The sequence below is a fragment of the Solanum tuberosum genome, unplaced genomic scaffold (assembly GCF_000226075.1).
Source record: "Solanum tuberosum cultivar DM 1-3 516 R44 unplaced genomic scaffold, SolTub_3.0 scf00095, whole genome shotgun sequence".
Taxonomy (NCBI): domain Eukaryota; kingdom Viridiplantae; phylum Streptophyta; class Magnoliopsida; order Solanales; family Solanaceae; genus Solanum; species Solanum tuberosum.
This window is the reverse complement of record NW_006239021.1, coordinates 1-22436: the sequence shown is the minus strand read 5'-3', so window position 1 is coordinate 22436 and position 22436 is coordinate 1. Positions and strand designations below refer to the sequence as shown.

Genomic DNA, 22436 nt, shown 5'->3' with positions numbered 1-22436 from the left:
ACTTATTAGTATGGTTATATATATATATATATATATATATATATATAATATTAGTTTAGCGAAATAATCAGTTGAGATATTTATTGTAATTATTTAATAGAACATCAATATAAAAGAATATATTTATTTATAATTAATCTGTATTTATGAGACATTTGCTAAGTTTCCCCGGTATGAATTGGATAGTCGGAATTGTATTGTTGGGTCGTAGAGATTGGATTGCTGTGTCGTAGTGAATTGGGCTTCGATTCAACCAGTAGGGAAAAATAGGGGTTGCAAAAGTATGACAAGATATTGCAATCCTAGCCGATTTAAATGGCCCGAATTAATACTAATAAGGGAAAATGGTATATAATAGAAAACTATTAATTCAAATTAAATGCTATAAATATAGTTTGATTTAATTGTACCTCATAGCAAATTGTTGTTATTTTACCTCTCTCCTGGTGAATCTTGCTCGCCACTCTCCCAGATCTCGCTCGCTCACTCGCCTCTCTCACTTTCTACAAAAACGTAAATGTATAAAATGCGTGAAAATTATATATATACATATATTTTCGTTCCCCTCTCTCCCCTCTCCCAGATCTCGCTCGCTCACTCGCCTCTCTCACTTTCTACAAAAACGTAAATGTATAAAATGCGTGAAAATTGTATATATACATATATTTTCGTTCCCCTCTCTCCCCGCTCCCAGATCTTGCTCGCCACTCTCGTTCTCTCCCTCGCCTCTCTCATTTTTATACAAACGCAAGTGTATAAAGTGCGTTTGTGTTTGTATAAAGCGAGAGAAAATTGTATATATACATACATTTTCGTTCCCCTATCTCCCGTCTCCCAGATCTTGCTCGCCAAAATATAGTTTGATTTAATTGTACCTCATAGCAAACTGTTGCTATTTCATCTCTCTCCTGGTGAATCTCGCTCGCCACTCTCTTTCTCTCCCTCGCCTCTCTCGTTTTTTATACAAATGCAAGTGTATAAAGTGCGTTTGTAAATGTATGAAATGCGTGAAAATTGTATATATACATATATTTTCGTTCCCCTCTCTCCCCTCTCCCAGATCTTGCTCGCCACTCTCCCAGATCTCGCTCGCTCACTCGCCTCTCTCACTTTATACAATTGATCTTTTTGTATATGTATACCAAAACAGATTATACAACTGCTTTCTTTTGTATATGTATAGCGAAATATATATATTTATGTTTGCTATGGAGCGCAATTATAAACTAAATAACTCAATATCTAAACTTTTAATTCAAACTATACTAATTTACAAAATATTTAATTTAAAATAAAATCTTTTGAAATGATTTTCAAATATTTATAAAAAATTATAATATTAACGTTAAAACAACTTGAAAGCATTTGAGGAACAAAGAAGAAAAAAAGGAATGTCAATCTCGATTACAAAGATTGTTCATTTTGTTTTTATATAACCCTGTTAAACAAATTTCACTAGTTGATATTATTTTTATCGTCTATCGATTAAATCAATCTAGGTTCGCCCCGAGGAGGAGATCAAGATTTTAACAGATCCTGGCAAAGCTACGTACTAGTAAACAAATATAGACACTATAATTACCATTTTCCCTACTTCTTCTTAATAATTTACAAAGTCTAGACTACTCTGAAAAATTGGAAATTGGATGTATATTTACAACAATTACTAGTAGTCAACAAAGTGGGATGTAAAAGGTACATATAAATTCCACCTAATGCAAAAATATCTCGTGAGATATATAGTCGAAGTGTGAACGACATTAACTGACTCGGACACCACTTTAATTTGTATTTGGAGAAGTGCTGACCCTGTAAAGATGTTCTTCCCCAGTGCATTCATCAACTTCAACAACCCAATGACTCCTCCTTCCACCACCAATATTTTTACCTTGTGAAACCCTAATTTTACTAACTAATAACCCTTCTCCAATTGGTAGAAAATAACCTTTGTGATCAAAACTTAACTTAGGTCCTTCTTGTAGGGCATTGTACCCTACAATAAATGCACTTTTAACATTAACACCTTGTTGTGCTGCTTCAAACACTTGTTGAAAATCCTCCAATTTGCAATCAATAAGTACAAAATCAGCTCCTTCATAGTTACTTGCCAATAATGTTTTAACATCATCACCAATCACAAATTCAACAATTTTTGCATAGTCTCCCAATATTAATGTTTCTTTAATTGCATGCATTTCTTCCTCGCTACGTAATATACACACTACTCGGCCACCCGTTTGATGAGCCGCTGCTACTAACCCTAACCCTAGTAGCGCAGATCCAGGGTGGCCGGTACATGCCATCACCATGAGTTGTGAATTATTTCCACCCGCCATAGCTGATATAAACTCCGTTACATCAGGTGCTTTTCCTCTTTCACCCTAAATTTCCATAAATTCAAAACAATTTTTTTTGAGTATATAATTGAAAATATACAAATTGTACAAGCGATCTGGACAATAAGGATTCATATATTCAATTCAAACGTGTGTTGAATTGAGCTATGCTAGTAATTATAATAAGTTCAAATAATACTTACCATTTTGAGAGTTGTGAGAAAAGCATTGGTAGCATTTTCAGCAGACCAGCAATCCATTCTTTCACAATTATGCTTAGTGTTTTTTGGACTGTTTAAACAAAAATTATAGGAAGAGCTTGATGTAATTTATAGTCAAGGAGGCAAGATTAATTAATTGTGTTCCATCAATTCTTTATAATTAATAATGAGGTTAAGTTAGAATAATAATTACATAGGAACAACTGAGGAAGGTATGTATGAGAAGATTCAGCCATGCCAAATGGCATTATTAATTATTAAATCAAGATTTCAAATTTATTGACTAAACTAGAGAACGTCACTTTCTTAATAGTGTGTTACTTAGAGTGTATTTTACGCGTTCATTTTTACTATTCACTATATTAAAAATAAAATATTACTTTTACTTCTCTATTTTACGTATAAAAAAATGATTATTTTTCTTATTTTATCCTTAAAAATAATTTATTCATTTTCCAAGTCCAATGAAACTATACATAATTAATATGGATATTTTGATAAAATATTTACTTTATTTAGGTATATTTCTTAAAGGGAAAAAGGACAAATGTACCCTAAACTATCGTAAATGATATGTAAATACACTCTGTCACATTTTTGGGACATTGGTGCCCCTGCCGTCTAAAAACTAGAACATATATACCCTTTATACTAACTGACATACATGTATCATAATCTTATCCACCGACCCGACATTCATTAAATATCGGGTCGACAGATAAGATTGCGCCACATGTACCTATTTAGTCTTCCGTTAGAGTGAAGGGCATATATGCTCTAGTTTTTGGACGGCAGGGGCACCAATGTCCCAAAAGTACGACGGAGGGTACCATTTACGATAGTTCGAGGGTATATTTGTCATTTTTCCAAATGTTAAAAGAATTGTAAAATCTATTATAGACAAATAAAAATGAACAGTTGAAAAGTTATATTCGTATCAATGTATGCAACGAAGTAATAAGTGCATGCCATACACAAAAAGTTTATCGTTTGATCATGATTAATTCAACTTTCAAAAATTTTCTTTTTTCTATTTCAATTCAAATGGTGTTGAAACATTATACATTACTCTTATTTAGTACTTTTGTTGTCCCAATCTATATGGAGTAGATCAAGATATGAGGATCAAAGTACTTAAGTTAATTATGAATACAGATATAAATTTTATATATTTGAAAACGGTACGGAAAGCATTATAATGTAACATAGCTAATAATTCAATAAACAAAAGTTTGAGAAAATTATGATGAAAGAAAAAACTATTTTACTTTTTAAATAGTACTTAACACATTTTATATACATTAAATAAGACGAAATTAAAGGAATGTTAGCTCTATTTATCACTCAATAGTGGTAATTAAAATGATTTGATGTACACATACCAAATAATTAGTTGTTCCAATATTTTATATGTTTATGTTTCTTTCACTAAATTAATTATGGTTAATCCATTAGATACGTAGTTATTAGGACGACGAAAGGTTACGTTTGAAGAAAATTGATTCTATCTTTATATTTATTTTTTTGGTTAGGTCAAGTCACATGATTCAGCTCAACTCTTTTTTTAAGAAAAAATATTAGAACTTCTATTTGTTCTTTTTCTTATGCATGCTTTCATTAGATCAAATTAAATTTGTGGTCTTTTTCTTATGGAAAAAAATAATCACTTAGTCTCTGAAAACGGAAAGTCTCTTTCTTCTCATTTTGATTTACTATAGCATGGCAAATAAACTAAGATATATATATTTGGAGTAGATAGCACCTAGCTAAATTACTAAAGTATTTATATAGATAATTTTTTTAATTGAATTAGGTTTGTTTGGACTTTAAGCAAGTAGGTAAATGCAGCACTAATAAGTGCTCTTAATCCACAATTACGTACTTCTCAGTTCTCCTAATTAAATGACACATACAAAACTTTTTCTCTATTACGTATTCTTTTACCTTTTCCTTTTTAACTAAAGCATGATATTAGTTTAATTTGGCAGGGCTGAACTATGATGGATATCGATTAATTATTTTTTTATAATAATATATCTTAATGGACAATTGGGCATACACAAACTCTCCAAAACTTTTTTATTTTTATTTTTAATAACGGTAGTATCCCAGCTAACTTGATGCATTTAGTCTATTTCAGTGAATATCGATCGATGTCTTTTTATTGATAACAGTCACGAAAAATTTTATCGAGTAAATTGGTTTATATTAAGATCAAAATAGGCTTACTCAACCTCAAAAAATAGTTCAAGGGATGAGGATTGTCAAATATGAGACAAATTTGCCCTTCTTGCACCCATCGATGTGGAATAATTCAATACCACCAAATCCACCAACTATAACAAAACAATTTTTAGCGGCAATAAATATACATATTAATAAAAAGTGTTAAAGTCTTTACCGGCATTAGTTAAGTGCCATTAGATCCAATGTCGCTAAAGCATTTAGGGACATTTACAAAGAGAGCTAATTGCCGCTAAAAATAAATATTTAGCGGCACTTAAAGATCATTTTTGATATAGTGACCGCGATCAGACCTGCCAACTTGTACGTAGGTAAAGGCTCAACATTGGGTGAAACAAGAAGTATTGACTGAGCCCGACTCTAACAAAATGTTAAGAAAATAGACACTAAACCTAATTCAACCACAAAACTAGTTCAAAAGATGAAAACTATTCAAAATATATAATCAACAATTTAGGTAGATCAAAAAATTAGTCAAGTGATCAATCCATATATGATCTTAATTCTAATGTTATTGACATCTAGACTATACTATTTCCTAATTAATTACAAGCGTAACAAATCATTAACTTTTAAATGACATGAGTAGTGACTACAGTATATGCCTAACGCAAAATTAAATGCTCCAATTTTCAAGTGTGAATACTGTTAAATTTACGATTATAATAAAACATACGATATTATGTGGCTATTTTCAAAGTCACACACATACACAAATATAGTCATAATATATTATTTAATTAGCTATTTACGTAACCCTAATTAATTTAAACATCTATCCCTTTTATTCAGATTTGGTGGATTTTTTATTTTAGAATTCTTTACTAATTATAAAGGCTCTTTCTATAATCTTCTTCTGACAAGCAACTTGAAATTGGTCTACATACACTTTGTTTTGACTAAAACCTCTGCTACTTACATATAGGGAGGCATGATCTATAATTCTATATATTTATAATTGATAATTGATTAACCAAAGTTCTCAACTTTGTGGGAACGTAATGCAGAAATGTTCTGGAATTTGAGTGTCTATTTTAATAGTATAGTCTTTCTGATTTTTTAAAAAAATGACTTTTTTTCTTTTAGTACTTCTTTAATTTTAACTTTCTGCATGACAGAAGAAATTTTATTGCTATAAATTACAATATCGTTCAGTTAAAACTAAATTTTAAAAGTATGATAATCAATTGATTATTTCTTAAATATTTCCAAATTTAGTCTTTTAATTAATTGATTATTTCTTAACGGAAAACTCAACACTAAAACTCTCGAGGTACGTACTCTCACGTGTAGTTTTAGCTGTAATGTTTTGTTCCAAGTGAATCATACTATATTTTGCTGCAACCTAAGGGAAGAACAATCCTCATATTTTAATTTTCTACCAATTTTTCTTCAGACAAGTTGATCAAATGTCTACGTTATTTTATGCACAACCCTACCTGCTTGGATCCTGTCATTCTCTTTTGTGCTTCACGATTGAAATATTCGAAATTAGCTGACTCGATTAATTCAAATTTACAACACACCAAATAACATCAGTTAAATATTACTCCAAAGGATAAATTATAATTGAATTCATCATCTAAACTTCTAGAATTACTTTTGGAGTCTTTGACCCAAACGTTGTCTCCCCAAACTTTACTAACCGCTGGTTTGAATTTCTCACGGTATAGTTTCATTCAAAATTTGAAAAAGAGTTATTTTTTTATTTTATTTTGATTCATATTAATTTATACTAAATTGATTCTCGTTGAGTTTTGTAATTAGGTGAAGACTGCAATTCATAATATTCTGCTTTGACGAATTACGTATCATCTAAGCTTAAAGTACCGTTTTATATGATACATTAAGATATAATCTACATTAAGTGCAAGAATAGAATCACACTATAAAATAGCATTATAATTGATATGGTATAGCTGTATTTATTATCCAATGAATATGGAGGGTGGTTAGATTCAGCCCCTCCATTATCATTTGTCAAAACGCAATCACAAATTCTATGAATAGAAATATTCTTATTATTTTATCTTTGGCTGATTTAAATCTTCTAAATATACACAAATACATCGATAAGCAGAGCCACCCCTCTTTAATTCTTTCTATTTATCGATTTAAGTAATAGATATCTACTAGTGGCTAGCAGGAAAAATGAAAAGAACACCAAAACATCCCTAAAACTTGCAGAATTCGTTGATAATTAGAATAGATACGTAGATCACTCACACAGTACATTACTCTTGACTTCTGATCAAATCCAGTTTTTTAACAGAGTCTTACTGAAACATGCTCAACGCGAACCGACAAGAGACACTAAACTCTGATAATAGAACAGGTCAAAACATGTAAGTAGGCTACACTGGTAGGATATAAGAGGTACCACTAATTTCATCATCAAAGGAAGCCTCCCTCTACTCCACTGGGACTCTTCTTGTGGCTCTCCTAGAAGAATCTTCCCCTGATTCACTGACTTGCACCACCGGTCCTGTATTTCCATAGTACTCCAGAGCTGGATGTTCATAACCACCCAAGCCCCTCCAATTTGCAAACTCATCCCACAAGCTGCTTATGGACCCTACACATGTTGAATAGAATGTCAAAACTACTCTTGCAACATATCAGTGCAGTCTGATTAACACAAGAGATTTAGCTCCTTCCGTCAACAGTAGCATTCTTGTGTCGATTTAGTGGAATACATTATAACATATATTATTGACTTTTGGGTAAAAAATCATACAGCATAACCATAATACTCAAACAAAATGTGTATGTTCAAATTCTCTGTGACTATAGTGAACAGGGGAACTCATATAATCCTCGGTAACTGCATTGGGAGATATACTAGTGTTACATCTGTAATTGAAGCAATGCTGCACATTAATCAGCAAAAGATATGTATTCATGGCCTTAGTAATCATAGTTCAGTCACCAAGTTATGGTCTTGTTTTTTCATCTAGAAGCTTCATGTCAAATATGGTCTTCTTGCTGGACTCGAGTGGCTAGATAGTTCTGTTATACACTCTTTTGTTTTGAATAGGTGCATTTATGCAGGAAAAGTTTGGATTATACATCAACTCTTATAGCTGGTTTAATGTTTCAAATCTGAAGCAGCTACAATTTGCTCCGTTTCTTAATGAAATGAGAGTTTTATGGTAAATAAAGCGGAGAACCAATGCAATGCAAGGAGAAGCATGTCTAGCATTACTTCTGCTTCTTGATAGCTAATTTGGATGAAGACATTAACAAGCACATAAAAAAGATGCAGCAATCTTCATATGTCTAACACACACAAGAAATTAGTGAAGATTGTAAAATAAATAACATAATTAGTTGTTTTAGACATGATTCTTAATGCAAAGCTTTAACCATAGGTATGTGGTTGAATTTTAGGCTAGAGATATTTATGTTGTGCACTGATCTCAAGTGGCTTTGATCTTTTACAGTGAACACAATGTGTCATGGAGTAAGGATCAGCCTATATAGCTAAGCAGCTCTAGGACTTGTATTCTTTCACCCAGTTGTCTTCTTCTGCTCCTAAGCAGTGTTCAATCACTCTTATATGGTAAATACATTATATTGTTGTCAATTTACATTATCAGAGTTCAAAAGAGTCCTACCACCTATCTGTTTTCTTCTGCCTCATAAGCAGTGATCGATTAAACAAACAGATTAGCCAATATTTGCATCTATCTTGTGAAATGCTGAACAATTAGGTTAACTGGAAAATCATGTTAACCGGACAGAAGCAACAAATATTAATAATCTGTCAGTCATTCCTGTATTCTCATGGATGACGTCAAGATATGAGTGACACGAACTCGAGATGATAGTACTCAAACAACCTACCTTGATTCTCCAGCAGGCTGAACCCTTATCCCGTCCAGGGAAATACTTATCAGCATTAGCTTTCCAATTTTGTTCAAAGTCACCAAGCTCATCTAAATGTAAACCAAATACCATTATATTAGATCTCCTGTAATGCATTAGGAATGTCATCTATCATGCTGTTGAAATGAAAATACCTTCATCGAGATTGTGCAAAGTCTGCAGTGTGTCCTCTCGCCCATCTGAACTATGCTTTGTTGTGACAGAATGGCCCTGCATAAAGCTCACGAGTTGATGAATATAATCAGGATGACAATGCACGCTTTAATCAATTTATACAACTTCCGAGTGTCGTAGAATCTGATAACCTGACAAACACCTAAACGAAGAATTTCAATCTCGAAAGAATTTACATCTGAAATAACCTAAAAAGTTGAAGAGGACCAATGAACTGTGCTCCTTAACTATACATTTATTAAGAAGAGAAATACCTTGTTGTGAATCCCTTTGGAGATTGTGTGCAGAGACTCCCCAATCATCTTGTCCTCTTCTTTCATTTCTGCTAGAACCACCTACGCAGAAAAACAAAAACATAACAATTATGTTCAAAACAATGTAATAAACTAATAATCATGGAAGAAGTAAGAGTAGGTACTGATCTGATCTCAGTAAAAACTACTCACCCCATCAGGACCAATCATTCTGCCTTCAGAGCAAGTATAGTACATTCCATTTAAACCACCATAAGAAACTCTGCGGTAGCTGAAACTCTGGCTCCCTGTAAAGTACTATCACAAACATTCCATAGACACAAAACTTGAAATGTATGCATAACAATAATCAGCTAAGCTTAACACTAAGGAGTCGTTTAGTTGGTGGTTAGAGTTATGCAAGTATTAATAACATAGGAATTAGTTACGCGGGTATTAGTAATGCAAAGATCAGTTATGCATGGTCGTACAGTCGTTAGCAAAAGAGCTAGCCGCATTTATGGAAATTAAGGAGAAGGCAAATAGAATAGAACAAAGTTAGGGGGCGATAGCGGCCATGGATCGATTCTAGGTGGTTCACTTGTATACCCCTATTCTCTGAGTTCACGTTCTGATCTAGCACAGTGTTAAATTATTCAAGTATTAGCAATACATAAATTCCTTTGTAACTTAATGTTACAACGAAACACTCAACCAACAAACCACTGTATTATTTTTATACGGGGTAATTTTATGCTGGGATTAATTATGTCGTAGAATCAACCATACATACAACCCCTAAGTTAAAATAAGAGCACTAACCATTTGATTTTTGACTAGGTTTCTTGTTCTTAACAACCAAGTCTTTTGTTGGTTCAGAATTTTCCTGAGCCTGACCACCATCACCTTCAGGATTTAACTCTTCAATGGTAATTTGCTTCCGAGAGTCTTGCTGTACGTCAAACGGGTCGTTCCAACCAAACCAACCACCAAATGGTTCAGTGAAAAATGGATCATCAAAAGGGTTTTTTCCACCAAATAGCTTCGACATTATTCACTGTTTCAAGAAGATGATCACTGTGAACAAACCCCATAAAAAAGAAAGTACAAACCCCATAAAAAAGAAAGTAGCTACCTTTTCACTTCTTGAATAAAAAACTTAGAAACTTCATTGCCACAACTGAAAAGAATTTCCTAAGTAAATTTCAAGATTCAGAATTGGGAAAATCAGTTGAAAGAATTCACCTTTGAGAGCTTCTGCTACTTGCTTGCCTCTGCTTCCTTGTGTGTGAAACAGGTAAAAGGCAGTGCTTTAGTGTATAATATATGGTCCCCATAGTGAATATGAGTGAAGCTTCTTGAATTTGTATTTTATCAATATGAGATTATGAGTGAAGCTTCTCGAATATGCATTTTGCCAAACTATTTTGACCAATTACTCTTTTGTTTTGTAGTACTATTTATTTTGTTTTGGTTTCTAATTACACCAAACACTTTTGGAGGTTTAAATTTTGTACAAGTACCTCCATTTTCTACAAACAGAAATAGATCGAAGTACTGTTGCTTTGAAAAAATTCAATGAAGAAAAACCAACTATTATATAGTTAGGGTCAGAAACACACTTAAAAATCTCAAATTTTTATATTTCATACTTGGAACTATCAAATGTATAAATTTCCTTCATGTTTATTAAAACATACTTCAACTATTACTTAGTTGTTCACTTTTCCTACCTAAATGATAAGAAAAGTGAACAACTTATAGTTCAAATATGTTCCAATAAATATTTGACAAGTTCAAATAAAAAACTCACACATAATAGTTAAGTATAAAACTCAAAAAATTGAAATACTTTAAGGTATGTTTTCGACATTCCATAACGGATACTTTGACTAAATATACTTGTTTTTTTCTTCTATATTGCTTGAAAGAGTACTATTTAATCAATTGTATTATGTCAAGTCGAACAAGAACATCTCTGGATAAAGCATTAATATTACAACAACCCCAGATACATCGATCCCTTCTTTATAGACCTACGACTGCTTTTATTACCTCTCACCAAGACCCTAAAGCAACTACCAAATATAGTATAGTCCTCTACCCAGGAGGTTCTCCATTCCATGGCTCGATATCAATCCGGTGAACACGTACATTCACTCTATGTACATTCACTCTATATTGATCCGAACGACCTTCTTTGGTCTTCCACTTTGCGTCCCTGACTGAGCACTGTTGTTACTTGGTCTCACACCACTAAATGGATCTCGGAATCCAGCTTCCCAATTCGTCAGCCAATTACTGCTTGTTCCTGCATAACCGAGATAGTATACTATTATGAGGATCATTGAAGCTTTAGTTCCCTTCAATATAAGAAAACACATCATTCCTAAATATCTGAATTGGCAACAAAAACCTACAGGAGATTGGCTGGTCCAAGCTCATTTTAGATTTTTGTCGACTTTGGGGTAAACAATTTTGTAATTGTAACTAATAACCCATTAACAAAAGATTTCAAACAGGTATTTTCTGTGCCAGGTTCTTACAGAATTGATATTCAACGGATTAGCAACTTGAGAGTGCAGTAAATTATGAGTGAAGAGTATTAGCAACAGATTAAGAAGCAGCTCTCTTCATCTGTACCAATTGTTGACGAAAGGTGATCAATTTGTGTTCAAGTAATTCTTCACAGAGTTAGTTGTCTTACTTATTACATTTGTATGTCACTACAAAGTTTGATTAAACGCTCTTCCTTATAAAGATGAGGAAAATCCAGGATTTTAATACTATGGGTTCACAACTCGTGTTCTAACCAATGAACCTATCACCTAGTTTGAGTTCTCTAGGTTCATAGTTTAGTATTTTAAGCAATTAAACAGATGTGTGTTCAAATGAACCCACATCCATACTACAAGATCCGCCAGTCTCGGGCCAGCTCAGCTTAACTCTGGCGGTAGGAATGCAATAAAATAAACTGAGAAGACTGCAGAAATCCATCAGATATGTGCAAATGCAATCTGTTGATGTACGTAGTCCTATTTAACATGAGTAGAGAAAGGCATATCCTTTTGCTTACTAACCTGCATTCGCGTGGAAATCAAATCCACTATTCCAGCCAGGGATTTCGTTATTAGCATTGCCATTCCATGTCTGTTCAAAGCCAGCTAATTCATCTGCACAATAAAGAAACAAACAACACAAGATGAAAAATCTGCAGTCCAATGGAAAATAAAAACTGAGCATCTAAGCAATCTTATTGAAAATGCTACCTTCTTCTAGATTATGCAACGTCTGCATTGTATCCACCTTACCATCTGAGGCAAGTTTCCTTGTCAACGAATGCCCCTAGGAATGACAGAAAAATGTCAATAAGAAACTCTTTTGTATCCGTCAAAATAAGGTCTCTGTTAGGGCAAAAATTCAAATACCCCCCAATAATACACATGGAAACTATGTTTTAGAATTTCACATCACTGCTATCACGGATAAAGTGGTGCCAGCCTAGGAAAAGATTCATTTGAGAAAAGTCAGACCAATTAATGCTGTCCGCTTGTTTATCGATACTGAAACAGATTAATAGCATCTCTCTGGCGCAGAAAACACAAGAATTAGAATCCACTAAGATGCACATGGAAATCTAGGAGCTCAATAGTTAGTTGCCAACTCATTTAATCCTCGAAACCACATATACTCTCTCGTTCATTTTAATCTGTCGTTTAAGGTTTTTGGCTACCTACTATGAGAATCATTTGATAGCATTAATCATAAGGAGCATTTGACTAAATCACCATCACCTCTTCCTTAAACAAGTAAATTAATGATTATATGCCTTCTTAGAATAGGAAGGGCACTGCCAAAAGTATAAGTTTAATAAAACATGTATTATAAAACTTCAAAACATAAAGCAGATCATAAGATCTTCAAATATTTTAAGAACACTGCCAAATATCTAAGACTAATAAAACATATATTATACCTTATCCTGAATTCCTCTGGAAATTCTATGTGTTGCTTGACCAGTTGTGCTATCTGCTTGCTTGCTCTCCTCTAACACCCTCTGTTTAACAACACATACACTGTCAGAACTAGTAAGAACAAGAATATCAACCCAGGATACCAATTGAAGAGAACATACTCCATCATTTCCAGCCCTCCGTGAGGTGGTCGCAGTGTAATATGTCCCGTCTATTCCACCATATGTAACTCTTCTATAGCTCATGCTCTGAGGCTTCGATTGCGTTCCTTCCAATTTCATGTCTTTCATTCCACGAGTCACATCTTTGCTTATGATCTTGCTGCTCTTGCTATGGTCTGCAGCATAAGTAGGATAACCAGCATGAATTCTACTATGGACAGACACCATAAAAAACGCGAGTAACTTGTTTATAGAACTAGTTATACCATTCTATCATGGAGCAACAGTGAAGAGATCAAATTCCTCAAGGACACACAGTGTAGCGTAATCTGTTTTATTGAATCTAGTTGAGGATAGAAAAGTTACCATCAGTTAGGTCTTCAGGATGTTCAACAAGTGGATTTCTGTTAGCATAAGCCCTATCTCTTTTCTTCTTAGAGCCATTCACGTCCCCGTTCTCCTCATCTGGTTCTAGCGGTGCATCTTCGTCCGTATCAATCTCTTGAATGACTGGCCTATTAGATTCATCATCAGAAGGAGTTGTTGGATGTAACATGGAGGTCTGAGACGGGCGAGAGAAGAATGGATCATCGAATGGGTCTCTTCCTCCAAATCCAAATATACTTGACATTATGCCTCCAAATCTTTCAAATGGACTGTTGAAATTGTCCCCTCTGCATATTCTCACAACACAGCACACTCTAGAAATTCAAAAAAAATTGTATTTGAAAAGGAGCTGGTGTGAGAGTGACACGTGTTGGGGGTCTAGATTCTTCCCTTTTTCTGTTCCTCTTTCAACTCAGAACCTTCCAGTCCTCTCTTTTCTCCATTTTCTTTGGACATATATAATATAAAACTAATTAAAATGAAAATACATAAATATTGAAGTTTAAAAATCATTCAAGAATTTAATTAAATGTGTGAAGTGGTTAAGAAAAGAACATTATTAACGGAATATTTATCAATCATTTTGGCAGGCTATAAAATAAAAAACTATATGTCAATTCATTCTAGTTAAATCAATTATATGAGTGGAAATATCATTTGTGTATTTAACTTTAACACTCTGTTTGAATCATTGTTACCCATTGTATTGTATTGTATCGTTACTATACATACAATGTTTGTTTGATTGTTACTTAAAATATATTGTATTATATTGTTAAATTTCGTTGTTACGTAACAATGAAAACCCCTATTTTATGGAACAATCGATTTGGTGTGTTTCCATTGTTTACTTTAATTTCTTTTTCTAATTATATCTTTATAGAATATTTCAAAATACTATTTTACCCTTACCTTATATTATTTAATTCTAGTCAAACCTCTTATCCTAGAATAATTAAGGATATTTTTAGTAAATTTTATAAATTATAATACAGTACGATACAAATTACAATCAAACCAAGCAATTAAAATGTTATTAAACAACAACAAACAATATAATCTAGCCAAACATTGTATCTATCATACAGTACAATATAATACAATACAATACATTATAAAACAATGGGTAACAATGATCCAAACAAACAGAGTGTAAGTAAAAATATACACATCCTAGTATGCAACTTAGATAGAGTGACAATACCGGATTATGCAATTTTAAGACAATTCCAAGAGAGATTAGAACCACTTTACACAATTACGAACAATAAAATTACATTTTAACACTGAAATCAAAGATCAAAATCTACATTTCTAATCAAACAGTTGTGATATCATCTTACAAGAAAACCTGTATCAGACTTGAGACATAAGCAAAACTTCTATCTTACAGAACCCATTATCACTACATCATTGCATCATTTGGCTATATCCTTTGTGTAGTTTCTGCACAGCACCAGTAGATGCGATTGCGGGACGGGCATCATTAGGTACTACTACTCTATGATTGTTACAAAAAACATACTCAGCTTGGTAATGTACTTGATGACACCTAGAATTCTTGGGATTCGAGTTCGGGCTTTGATGGGTATTCAAGACCATGAAGAGCAGGCATCCTTCTTAGATCTTCTTCTGAGTAAGAGGGGATGAACCAATACTGCTTGTCCAGGCCAAAAACCTGATGCATAAAATTACAACCTCAGAAGGGTCAAATGAGATGGATGTAGATACTCAATAAAGAACTCTAGCTAAAAGACATCAAACAACTGTACATGAATCTGAGGAGACAGAAAAACACAGGCACACAGCCTATGCTAGAAAAGCTTGGGATTTGGTCTTTCCCAACAGTAACTTGTTTTGCTGTGGCCAACACCAACACCTCCTTTCAAGACAAACGTTTGAATACTCGGAGGCCCCTAATGCATTCTCTATATGCTCCATATTAATGAACAGACTGATCCTGTGGATCTTTAAAGGAGAGTGTATCAAGGACCAATGACAAGTGTCTGGAAAGTGTCGGACAGGTAATAACTAAGTTCACCTGAGTGATTCAAACAACTAAAGGTATGTGAAGGTGATAGTCAACAAAAATACTTTGGGTTAAAGGTTAGGTGAGTCAGACCCCACCACTTACAAACTCTCTTTTCAGTATTTTGGTACTGAGGTTTCATGCATATCTTGTCTCCTTGATTAGGTTCTCCATATCCCTTATCTTTAATAAAAGCAAAACAAGATAAATAGAAGTACCATTGTTTTGACCAGGTTGGTTCCCCATATGCTGAGGCATATCATGGATTCTATAACTAATGTGATATAATGCTAGAAAACAAAGACAATTGAGATACAGCAAGCAGGTTAAGAAGGCATAATCAAGTTTTGCTCCAAGCTTTTCTATATAAAAGGTACAAGCATACATCGATGTACCACTTCTTTATATGATGTCCTCACTTTTCAGAAATTGATTCAAACACAGGTGGTAAGCATGAGTAGATATACACATTCTGAGTAACAACTGAATTGGTGTTAACTGCTTCCTAACCCTATATAAAGAAGTATTCCTCTTTTCCCCTTTATTGCTACGGTGAAGCTTTCAGTTCGATTCTCTACAAGTATATGTTAAATTTAACACAATTGCCATGCGCAATTGGAAGTAGTCGACCCAGTCTCAAACATACAGACCCCAAAAAATGGAGAACATGGATAGCACCTGCTAAAAGAGATTACCTCCCTTGCAACATTACCAATTTTTATTTTATTTTAAAAAAAAGAGATTACCGCCCTTGATCTTGTACCTTTACACGAGTTTTTAATCTATAATTTAGATCATAATGCTACATAAGATGCATCAATTATTACCTTGCAACTGAGAGCAACCATGGTAAAAGCATACAATTGACAATCTCAATCTTTTCCAAACTCAACTAACCTGTTCAAAATTCCTTTTTCGACCAAGATCATAACGCCATTTTGGAGTGGTCTTCTTCTCATATGCCTGCAAGTATAAGAAGTGTTTTAATGCGGCAAAGAATACTCAGAATCCTGTCAGTAAAAGGGGGCAATTAACTGCGGAAACTTCAAGTTCAAATATCTTGAGGGATTCTCATTTCTTATCCAAAACATTTTTCATTTCTGATTTATTTCATACCAAGGGAAGCACAAGCAGTGGCCTCAAAGTAGCAGTTGGTTCATGAAACCTAGAATCCGAAAATAAGAGCTTGAGCTTCAAGCATCTAATTGGAGGAAGGCATATCATTAGAAGATGTAAAGATGTGGTTTCTTCAGGTAAACCATGTGGTTTAGTGCAATAGTCACGGCAAATGTATTTTCCACCATTTCAGAATGGAGTTTGAAGGGCCAAAGTCAGATTTTAAGTGGCATCGGCAGCAGAAGGATTCTATGCAAGGAGGCGGCCTCTAGTAATTGTGAGGCACAGTGATAAAAGAGAATACAGTCCAAATATGGATAAGAAGCCTATTAAAAGGATAACCAACTTTATATTTTCCTCTGCTATCCTGCCCAAGTCTGGCTGAAGAAGAGTTACAGGATCATTTTCTCCCTTGGGAAGCCACCAATGGATCCTCCAGGTAAAATGAAGTTCTTCGTAGATTTGAGTTTTGAAAGGAAAAAAAAGATGTGGGGAAAAGCAAAAATGGACGAGGAATCTCTCTACTTCAATTTTGTTTGTTTGTTTCTTTTTGTGTGGTGGAGAAAATATGAAGAGTCTGACCTCCATGATTTTGCAAGAAAACGACTTTTATGAGGTGGTCAATCAAAACGAGCCAAAATAAACATGCTTAGACAATTGATCTAGCAAACAAACCTTCCTGAACGGCTAAACCCAAGACACGGAGAAACACCAATTTTTAGCAATAGTTTCCCTTTACAATAAGTGATAGCAGTTCACCATTAAACTTTCAACCCAAAAGTCAGAAAGGAGTAATACCTCAATGGTTGTGGTATTACCAGCCACCAATGATATGTGCATGATCAGAAATCCCAATACACTCAAAGCAAAAGCAAGATTGAAGACTGCGATTCACAAGAATTGTGTAAATAAATAGGAAATTGCATGCCTATGTAAGAGAGGGTTTCTACACCTTACCAAACGCAAGGAAAGTGGTAGCAAGAGTTCCCGGAGTCCCAGGTATCTCCCCATCACTGAAGAATGCAATAAACTGTGGCAGTAATGCTAGAGTCACAACAGTAGTCTCAAGGAACGTGTAGAACTGCATAAAGGAAGACATAATTAATTTGGGAAGAAGGGTCAATAAAGTATTTATTGTCAACAAATGGAACATTAATAGTGGATAAGTATCTCCATTGAAAATTGATAAATACAATCAGCTAACAGGAATTCACAGGCATAACATGCAGAAATAAGATGGGAATTATTAAATCAATATCACAATGCAAGTTAATTGGTCAATCAATTAAGCATCAACGCGAACTAGTAGGTAGCTGCATCATGATTTGATTAGTTTTAATCTGCCCAACAACCTACACAACTCTGTTTTATCCAGTCTTGGTGCCAACTATGCAAAGCTCACACAGGCAGAGTTGGTAATATAAAAGGAAAAGTAAAATTTGGCAAAGAACAAGGTTACAGAAATTTGAAAATAATTCCTCGCTATTGTCACAATATATTTAAATATGATAATGCTTTGAAATTAATGCAAGTTAAGTGGTTTGTCAGATCTTCCAAATGAAAATAGCCAGTTCTTTCCACACTTGTACAACTAGCTGGATAAAAGAAGTCACAGCTCCTCATGATTGTGCACTGTTGGATCAATAGGTGAATATGATTTTCCAGTCGCAGTTCTTTTCTACTGTCTGTTTAACTTAAGAAGTTGGTCGAAAATAAAACCTTTACAACTTTGTGGTATATCCATCGAAATACGGAAAAGGGTGCAAACAGTGCAACAAGGAATAAATTGCATAGCAGAAGGGATAGTAGCTATTAGAATAGACAGCTAACAGCAAAGGCTGAGAGCAGTCGGTGCAGAAAAACCACAGAGAAATTTCATATTTGCTGGTACCCTATCAATTTTGCTAAGGTTGCTGATAGTAGAATATTATCAACTATAAGAATAGTGAAGCTTACCAGAAAAAGAAGGAAATACTTGTAGTTTAGTGCTCCAACGCAATTGACAACCCACACGCAATGATGGTCCATCTTTAACACACATCTTCCACCTAAAACACGGAAACATGAACAGCTCAATCTCAAATTGAAAAAAAACAGAAACAAAAATCGTCACAGAAGGTGCATAACAAGAACTCACAAACAGAACAATGATGGCACCGAGGTGGTTTCAACTGGTTGCACTTTTTACAAAACCGTACTCTTGGGTTGGTTGAATCAGCTGGTGAAGCCCCAAATTCAGATGCGGTTAATGGATCAGTGTCATCTCTTTCTTCATCCAAGTCTGGCTTCCAATTTGGAGGTACACTACCAGGATCCGTAAAAACGACAGAGAAGTAACTCCACAAAAGCATCACCAACTGCAGTTATTAAAGAACAACTCCTTCAGCTACAGAGTATAGATCACTATGCATCCATAGCCTCATTTGACTTTTATATAAATTCCAAAATTAGAAGATATAGAATTTCTAAGTGGAGAATAAGATTTTCCATGATGGTTAATGAACACTACTTTTCCCACGTAAAGTTTGTGAATAAATGATTATATAATCACAAGCAAGGAATATCATCTCTATGCTAACGAGATCGAATCAAACTCATATTTTGTTAGATACTTTCTGTGAATGACAGCCAAGTATCGCAAGTGTATTGTCGATCTCCATCGACGTGAAAAGACTTATCCCGGAGAGCTTCTTCAATAATTGGCATTTTGCATTAACTATGATCGTCTTCTAAATGTTTAACATGACCTAACTTGACATAGAAGGTGTATATCTTGTGTGCACGATTATTGATACCTTCTACGATCCGATTGGTCCGGGAAGTTAGATGACGCTCTTTGGGCGTATAGAACTGCATTCAAGACCCCGATTTGTATGTCCCCATATCAATTGGTGTTCGGTAAGTATTGGTCGAGAAAATTTACCGTCTAAAAGAGAAACTTAGAATTCTTCAATGCAATCTAACCTACAAAATGAAATTTGCGGACAAGTATGTTTCAATCTCAAACTAGTTGGGGCCAGCTATATAAATCCTCCTACCCTTTTAGTGTCAACAACATATATATCGACAAATGAATTGAAAAAAAAAATGTTCTCAATGGAATAATTATTGTCTAGAAGTCATCCTCTTCAAGACAGAGCCCATGCATGATGAGGCACGTGCCTTAGGGGCTTTGGTGCCTTAACTTAAGTGTTATCTAAACGCGTGAAAAGCTCAGCTTATTTTGCACTTAGCTTTAGTGCTTACACGCTAAGTTGCTTGGACACTGGTGCGAGTGTCCGATAGGGGTGCGGATCTAAAGGTTGGACACTTCATGATCTAATTTTTAAGATTCGGAGATATGGATCCATGTATGCAGGGGCGGCTCAAACCCGTTGGTGGCCTAAGGCTAAAATCAAATTAGAGGCCTTAAAAAAATATTTAAAAAATTATAAATTTAAAATATAAACTATCAATAGAACAAGTAAATTTTTAAACTTTGAATAAGAGAGAGAAAAAATAGAAGATAGGAAGAGAGGAGGATAGAATATATAAAAATAAAATTAAAAAAAGAATAAGGTAAAAAAAAAAAGAGATAACTTGTACATTAAAAAAAAAAAAGTACACAACTTTTTATTGAAAAGGTAAAAAGTAATTGTCATTTCCATCCCTTCATTAATGCCGTTTGTATTTATTGTCTTAGTTCTAATTTTTTTATTTTTTTTAAAGTTTAATCCTACCTAATTAACTAAAAAATGAGGCCCCTAAAATTGGGGGCCTAAGGCCAATGACTTTTTTTTAACTCATACCAACCGCCCCTGCATGTATGGATACGGGTGTGGAGATTCGCCTAAAAATAATTAAAATATCTAACAATAGAGTTATAAAACCTAAATTATGAAATATTATGTGGAGAACTTGAGGAGAATCCTGGAAGGAGATCAAAGGAAAAGGAGTGACATAGAAATTTTATATAAAATATATTCCATTTCCTTCAATTTCATTTTAGCTTTTGTATTGATTACAAAATTCGTTAAAATTGTCCAGAATTTCCCCGCCGATTTTGGTCAAAGTACCCAAAATTGGTTGACCAAATCAGACACGGATCCCACACCCATGTCATGTCGACACGGGTGCGACACCAAAAGTGAAGAGTCCGAGCAACTTAGCTTACACGTGACTCAAACTGAGCATTTGATAACACTAAACATCCACTCCATTTGACCGTGTTTCATTTCGCTACTCAATATTTATCTTTCAGGACAAATTAGGAGTTCTGTGAAACATATCGGATTCTGTAAATCTCACACATTATCCCTACACTATCATCAATTTCTGACGAAGCTAAACACTCTAATGTAAATTCAAGTAAGCATGATACATAAAAAAAATTAAACTAATATTCTCAAGTACCTTACTTTACAAAAATCCCAAGAATATGCTCGTACATCCTATCAAAACCCAATACATCCACACCATTTAGCAGCATTCTCCTCAAAGAACTTCAGTCAAATAAAACACCCAAAAAGAACATTCTTTCCAATTTCCTCACAACCCCCACATACATAAAAATTCCTTTCCACCCATTAAAACCAATAATCAATTAAGGAAACCCCAATACAATAGAAGTCAAGAAATTTACCAAACAATGGAACAAGACAAGTACGGCAAGCGCGATGAGGGCATCCAAGATTCCAGAGCCACTGATGAGGGTGGGACCATAGCTGGTCAAAACGACAGCGTAATATGTAACACCGACAACGCCTAGGACCAACAAGATCATAATTGATCCCAGTCCTCTTAGGGCCGTACAGAATCTGAATACGTTCCAAGCCATCACTGTTCCAGATCTATACATATTAAAATCTCTCAAAAAAATTCACACGAAAAAAAAAAACGAATTACACAAAATAAGAATCAAAGGGGTTTGATTTTGTTTTGTTCTTGAGTGTGTTTATTTGATTAATTTGGTTTTAATTTCTTCAAAATTTCTTCATTTTTTCGGGTTTATGGATTCCGAGCAGAAAAAGTGGAATCCATGGTTGAGGAGAAGTGAAATGATGGGGAAGAAGGCTAACTGAGAAGGGGAAAGGGTAAAATTGGAATTACAGCGCCCATTGTATTGGGATAGTCAAGCTTGGCAAGGAGTTGGAATTACTTCATCTTAATTACTACTTCATTATCAATCAAGTGTAAACATCTTAATAAAAATAAACATATTTCTATTTAATTCAGACTTCTATTAAGTGTGCATAAATAAAGTTAATAAAAATGTAATCATACAAATTAAAATCAATTTACTTTGTTTGAATTTTTGAAGTTAAAGTTGTGTTTGGCGTAGTATATGAATTATTATTTTTATAATTTGAATATACTTTTTATAAATATGATTTATATCGTTAGTTTTTAAAAATTAGCAAATAACTCAATTTCATTTTTACCACTCGACTATAATATAAAAAGTAGTATATAATATTACTATTGAACATTGAAAATAATCACATTGAACTATAGTTCTATCTCCCATAACTTCACCAATAAACCACGATTTTCACTGTTGAAACAAATTAGAAATATAATTTTTATCAAGGTACAAAGTCCAAGAAACAAAATCAATTGTTAATAAATCAGTGTAAATCTACACCACTTTAAATCCTGAGTTAATAACTTTGATAGTCACTCAACTATCAATTA

General features: G+C 33.9%; 4 protein-coding genes across 4 annotated transcripts; all 4 read right to left on the bottom strand.

Annotated features, from left to right (window-relative positions):
• Window positions 1-1497: 1497 nt before the first annotated feature.
• On the bottom strand, window positions 1498-2664 carry LOC102598945 (uncharacterized). Its single transcript, XM_006347810.2, has 2 exons — window positions 2540-2664; window positions 1498-2381 (listed from the first exon to the last, which is right to left on the bottom strand). Exons 1-2 carry the CDS (start codon window positions 2594-2596, stop codon window positions 1782-1784), a joined length of 657 nt encoding a protein of 218 aa, XP_006347872.1. The 5' UTR covers window positions 2597-2664; the 3' UTR covers window positions 1498-1781.
• A 4289-nt stretch (window positions 2665-6953) lies between these two features.
• Window positions 6954-10465, bottom strand: LOC102598618 (uncharacterized). The gene is made up of 7 exons (XM_006347809.2): window positions 10342-10465; window positions 9919-10153; window positions 9310-9404; window positions 9118-9198; window positions 8824-8899; window positions 8648-8739; window positions 6954-7376 (listed from the first exon to the last, which is right to left on the bottom strand). The coding sequence occupies exons 2-7, from the start codon at window positions 10145-10147 to the stop codon at window positions 7368-7370; spliced, it is 582 nt and encodes a 193-aa protein (XP_006347871.1). The 5' UTR covers window positions 10148-10153; window positions 10342-10465; the 3' UTR covers window positions 6954-7367.
• Window positions 10466-10980: 515 nt separating this feature from the next.
• Window positions 10981-18903, bottom strand: LOC102598275 (uncharacterized). Its single transcript, XM_015308987.1, has 9 exons — window positions 18897-18903; window positions 17439-17442; window positions 13905-13914; window positions 13598-13840; window positions 13232-13407; window positions 13073-13153; window positions 12366-12441; window positions 12177-12269; window positions 10981-11407 (listed from the first exon to the last, which is right to left on the bottom strand). Exons 3-9 carry the CDS (start codon window positions 13909-13911, stop codon window positions 11268-11270), a joined length of 816 nt encoding a protein of 271 aa, XP_015164473.1. The 5' UTR covers window positions 13912-13914; window positions 17439-17442; window positions 18897-18903; the 3' UTR covers window positions 10981-11267.
• On the bottom strand, window positions 14809-21905 carry LOC102597951 (probable protein S-acyltransferase 14). The gene is made up of 7 exons (XM_006347807.2): window positions 21385-21905; window positions 18901-19120; window positions 18720-18811; window positions 17721-17844; window positions 17562-17647; window positions 16545-16610; window positions 14809-15296 (listed from the first exon to the last, which is right to left on the bottom strand). Exons 1-7 carry the CDS (start codon window positions 21598-21600, stop codon window positions 15171-15173), a joined length of 930 nt encoding a protein of 309 aa, XP_006347869.1. The 5' UTR covers window positions 21601-21905; the 3' UTR covers window positions 14809-15170.
• Window positions 21906-22436: the final 531 nt, after the last annotated feature.

Coding starts and splice junctions, on each gene's coding strand:
- LOC102597951 (XM_006347807.2), bottom strand. CDS start 21,600: ATGTATAGATCTGGAACAGTGATGGCTTGGAACGTATTCAGATTCTGT. Junction 19,121..21,384: donor TTGTCTTGTTCCATTGTTTG/GTAAATTTCTTG, acceptor TAATAACTGCAG/TTGGTGATGCTTTTGTGGAG. Junction 17,648..17,720: donor TACCACTTTCCTTGCGTTTG/GTAAGGTGTAGA, acceptor TGTGAATCGCAG/TCTTCAATCTTGCTTTTGCT.
- LOC102598945 (XM_006347810.2), bottom strand. CDS start 2,596: ATGGATTGCTGGTCTGCTGAAAATGCTACCAATGCTTTTCTCACAACT. Junction 2,382..2,539: donor TTCTCACAACTCTCAAAATG/GTAAGTATTATT, acceptor ATGGAAATTTAG/GGTGAAAGAGGAAAAGCACC.
- LOC102598275 (XM_015308987.1), bottom strand. Junction 13,154..13,231: donor GGAGGGCTGGAAATGATGGA/GTATGTTCTCTT, acceptor GTTGTTAAACAG/AGGGTGTTAGAGGAGAGCAA. Junction 12,270..12,365: donor GTTGCATAATCTAGAAGAAG/GTAGCATTTTCA, acceptor TTTATTGTGCAG/ATGAATTAGCTGGCTTTGAA.
- LOC102598618 (XM_006347809.2), bottom strand. CDS start 10,147: ATGTCGAAGCTATTTGGTGGAAAAAACCCTTTTGATGATCCATTTTTC. Junction 9,199..9,309: donor GAATGATTGGTCCTGATGGG/GTGAGTAGTTTT, acceptor TTTTCTGCGTAG/GTGGTTCTAGCAGAAATGAA. Junction 8,740..8,823: donor TTTGCACAATCTCGATGAAG/GTATTTTCATTT, acceptor GTTTACATTTAG/ATGAGCTTGGTGACTTTGAA.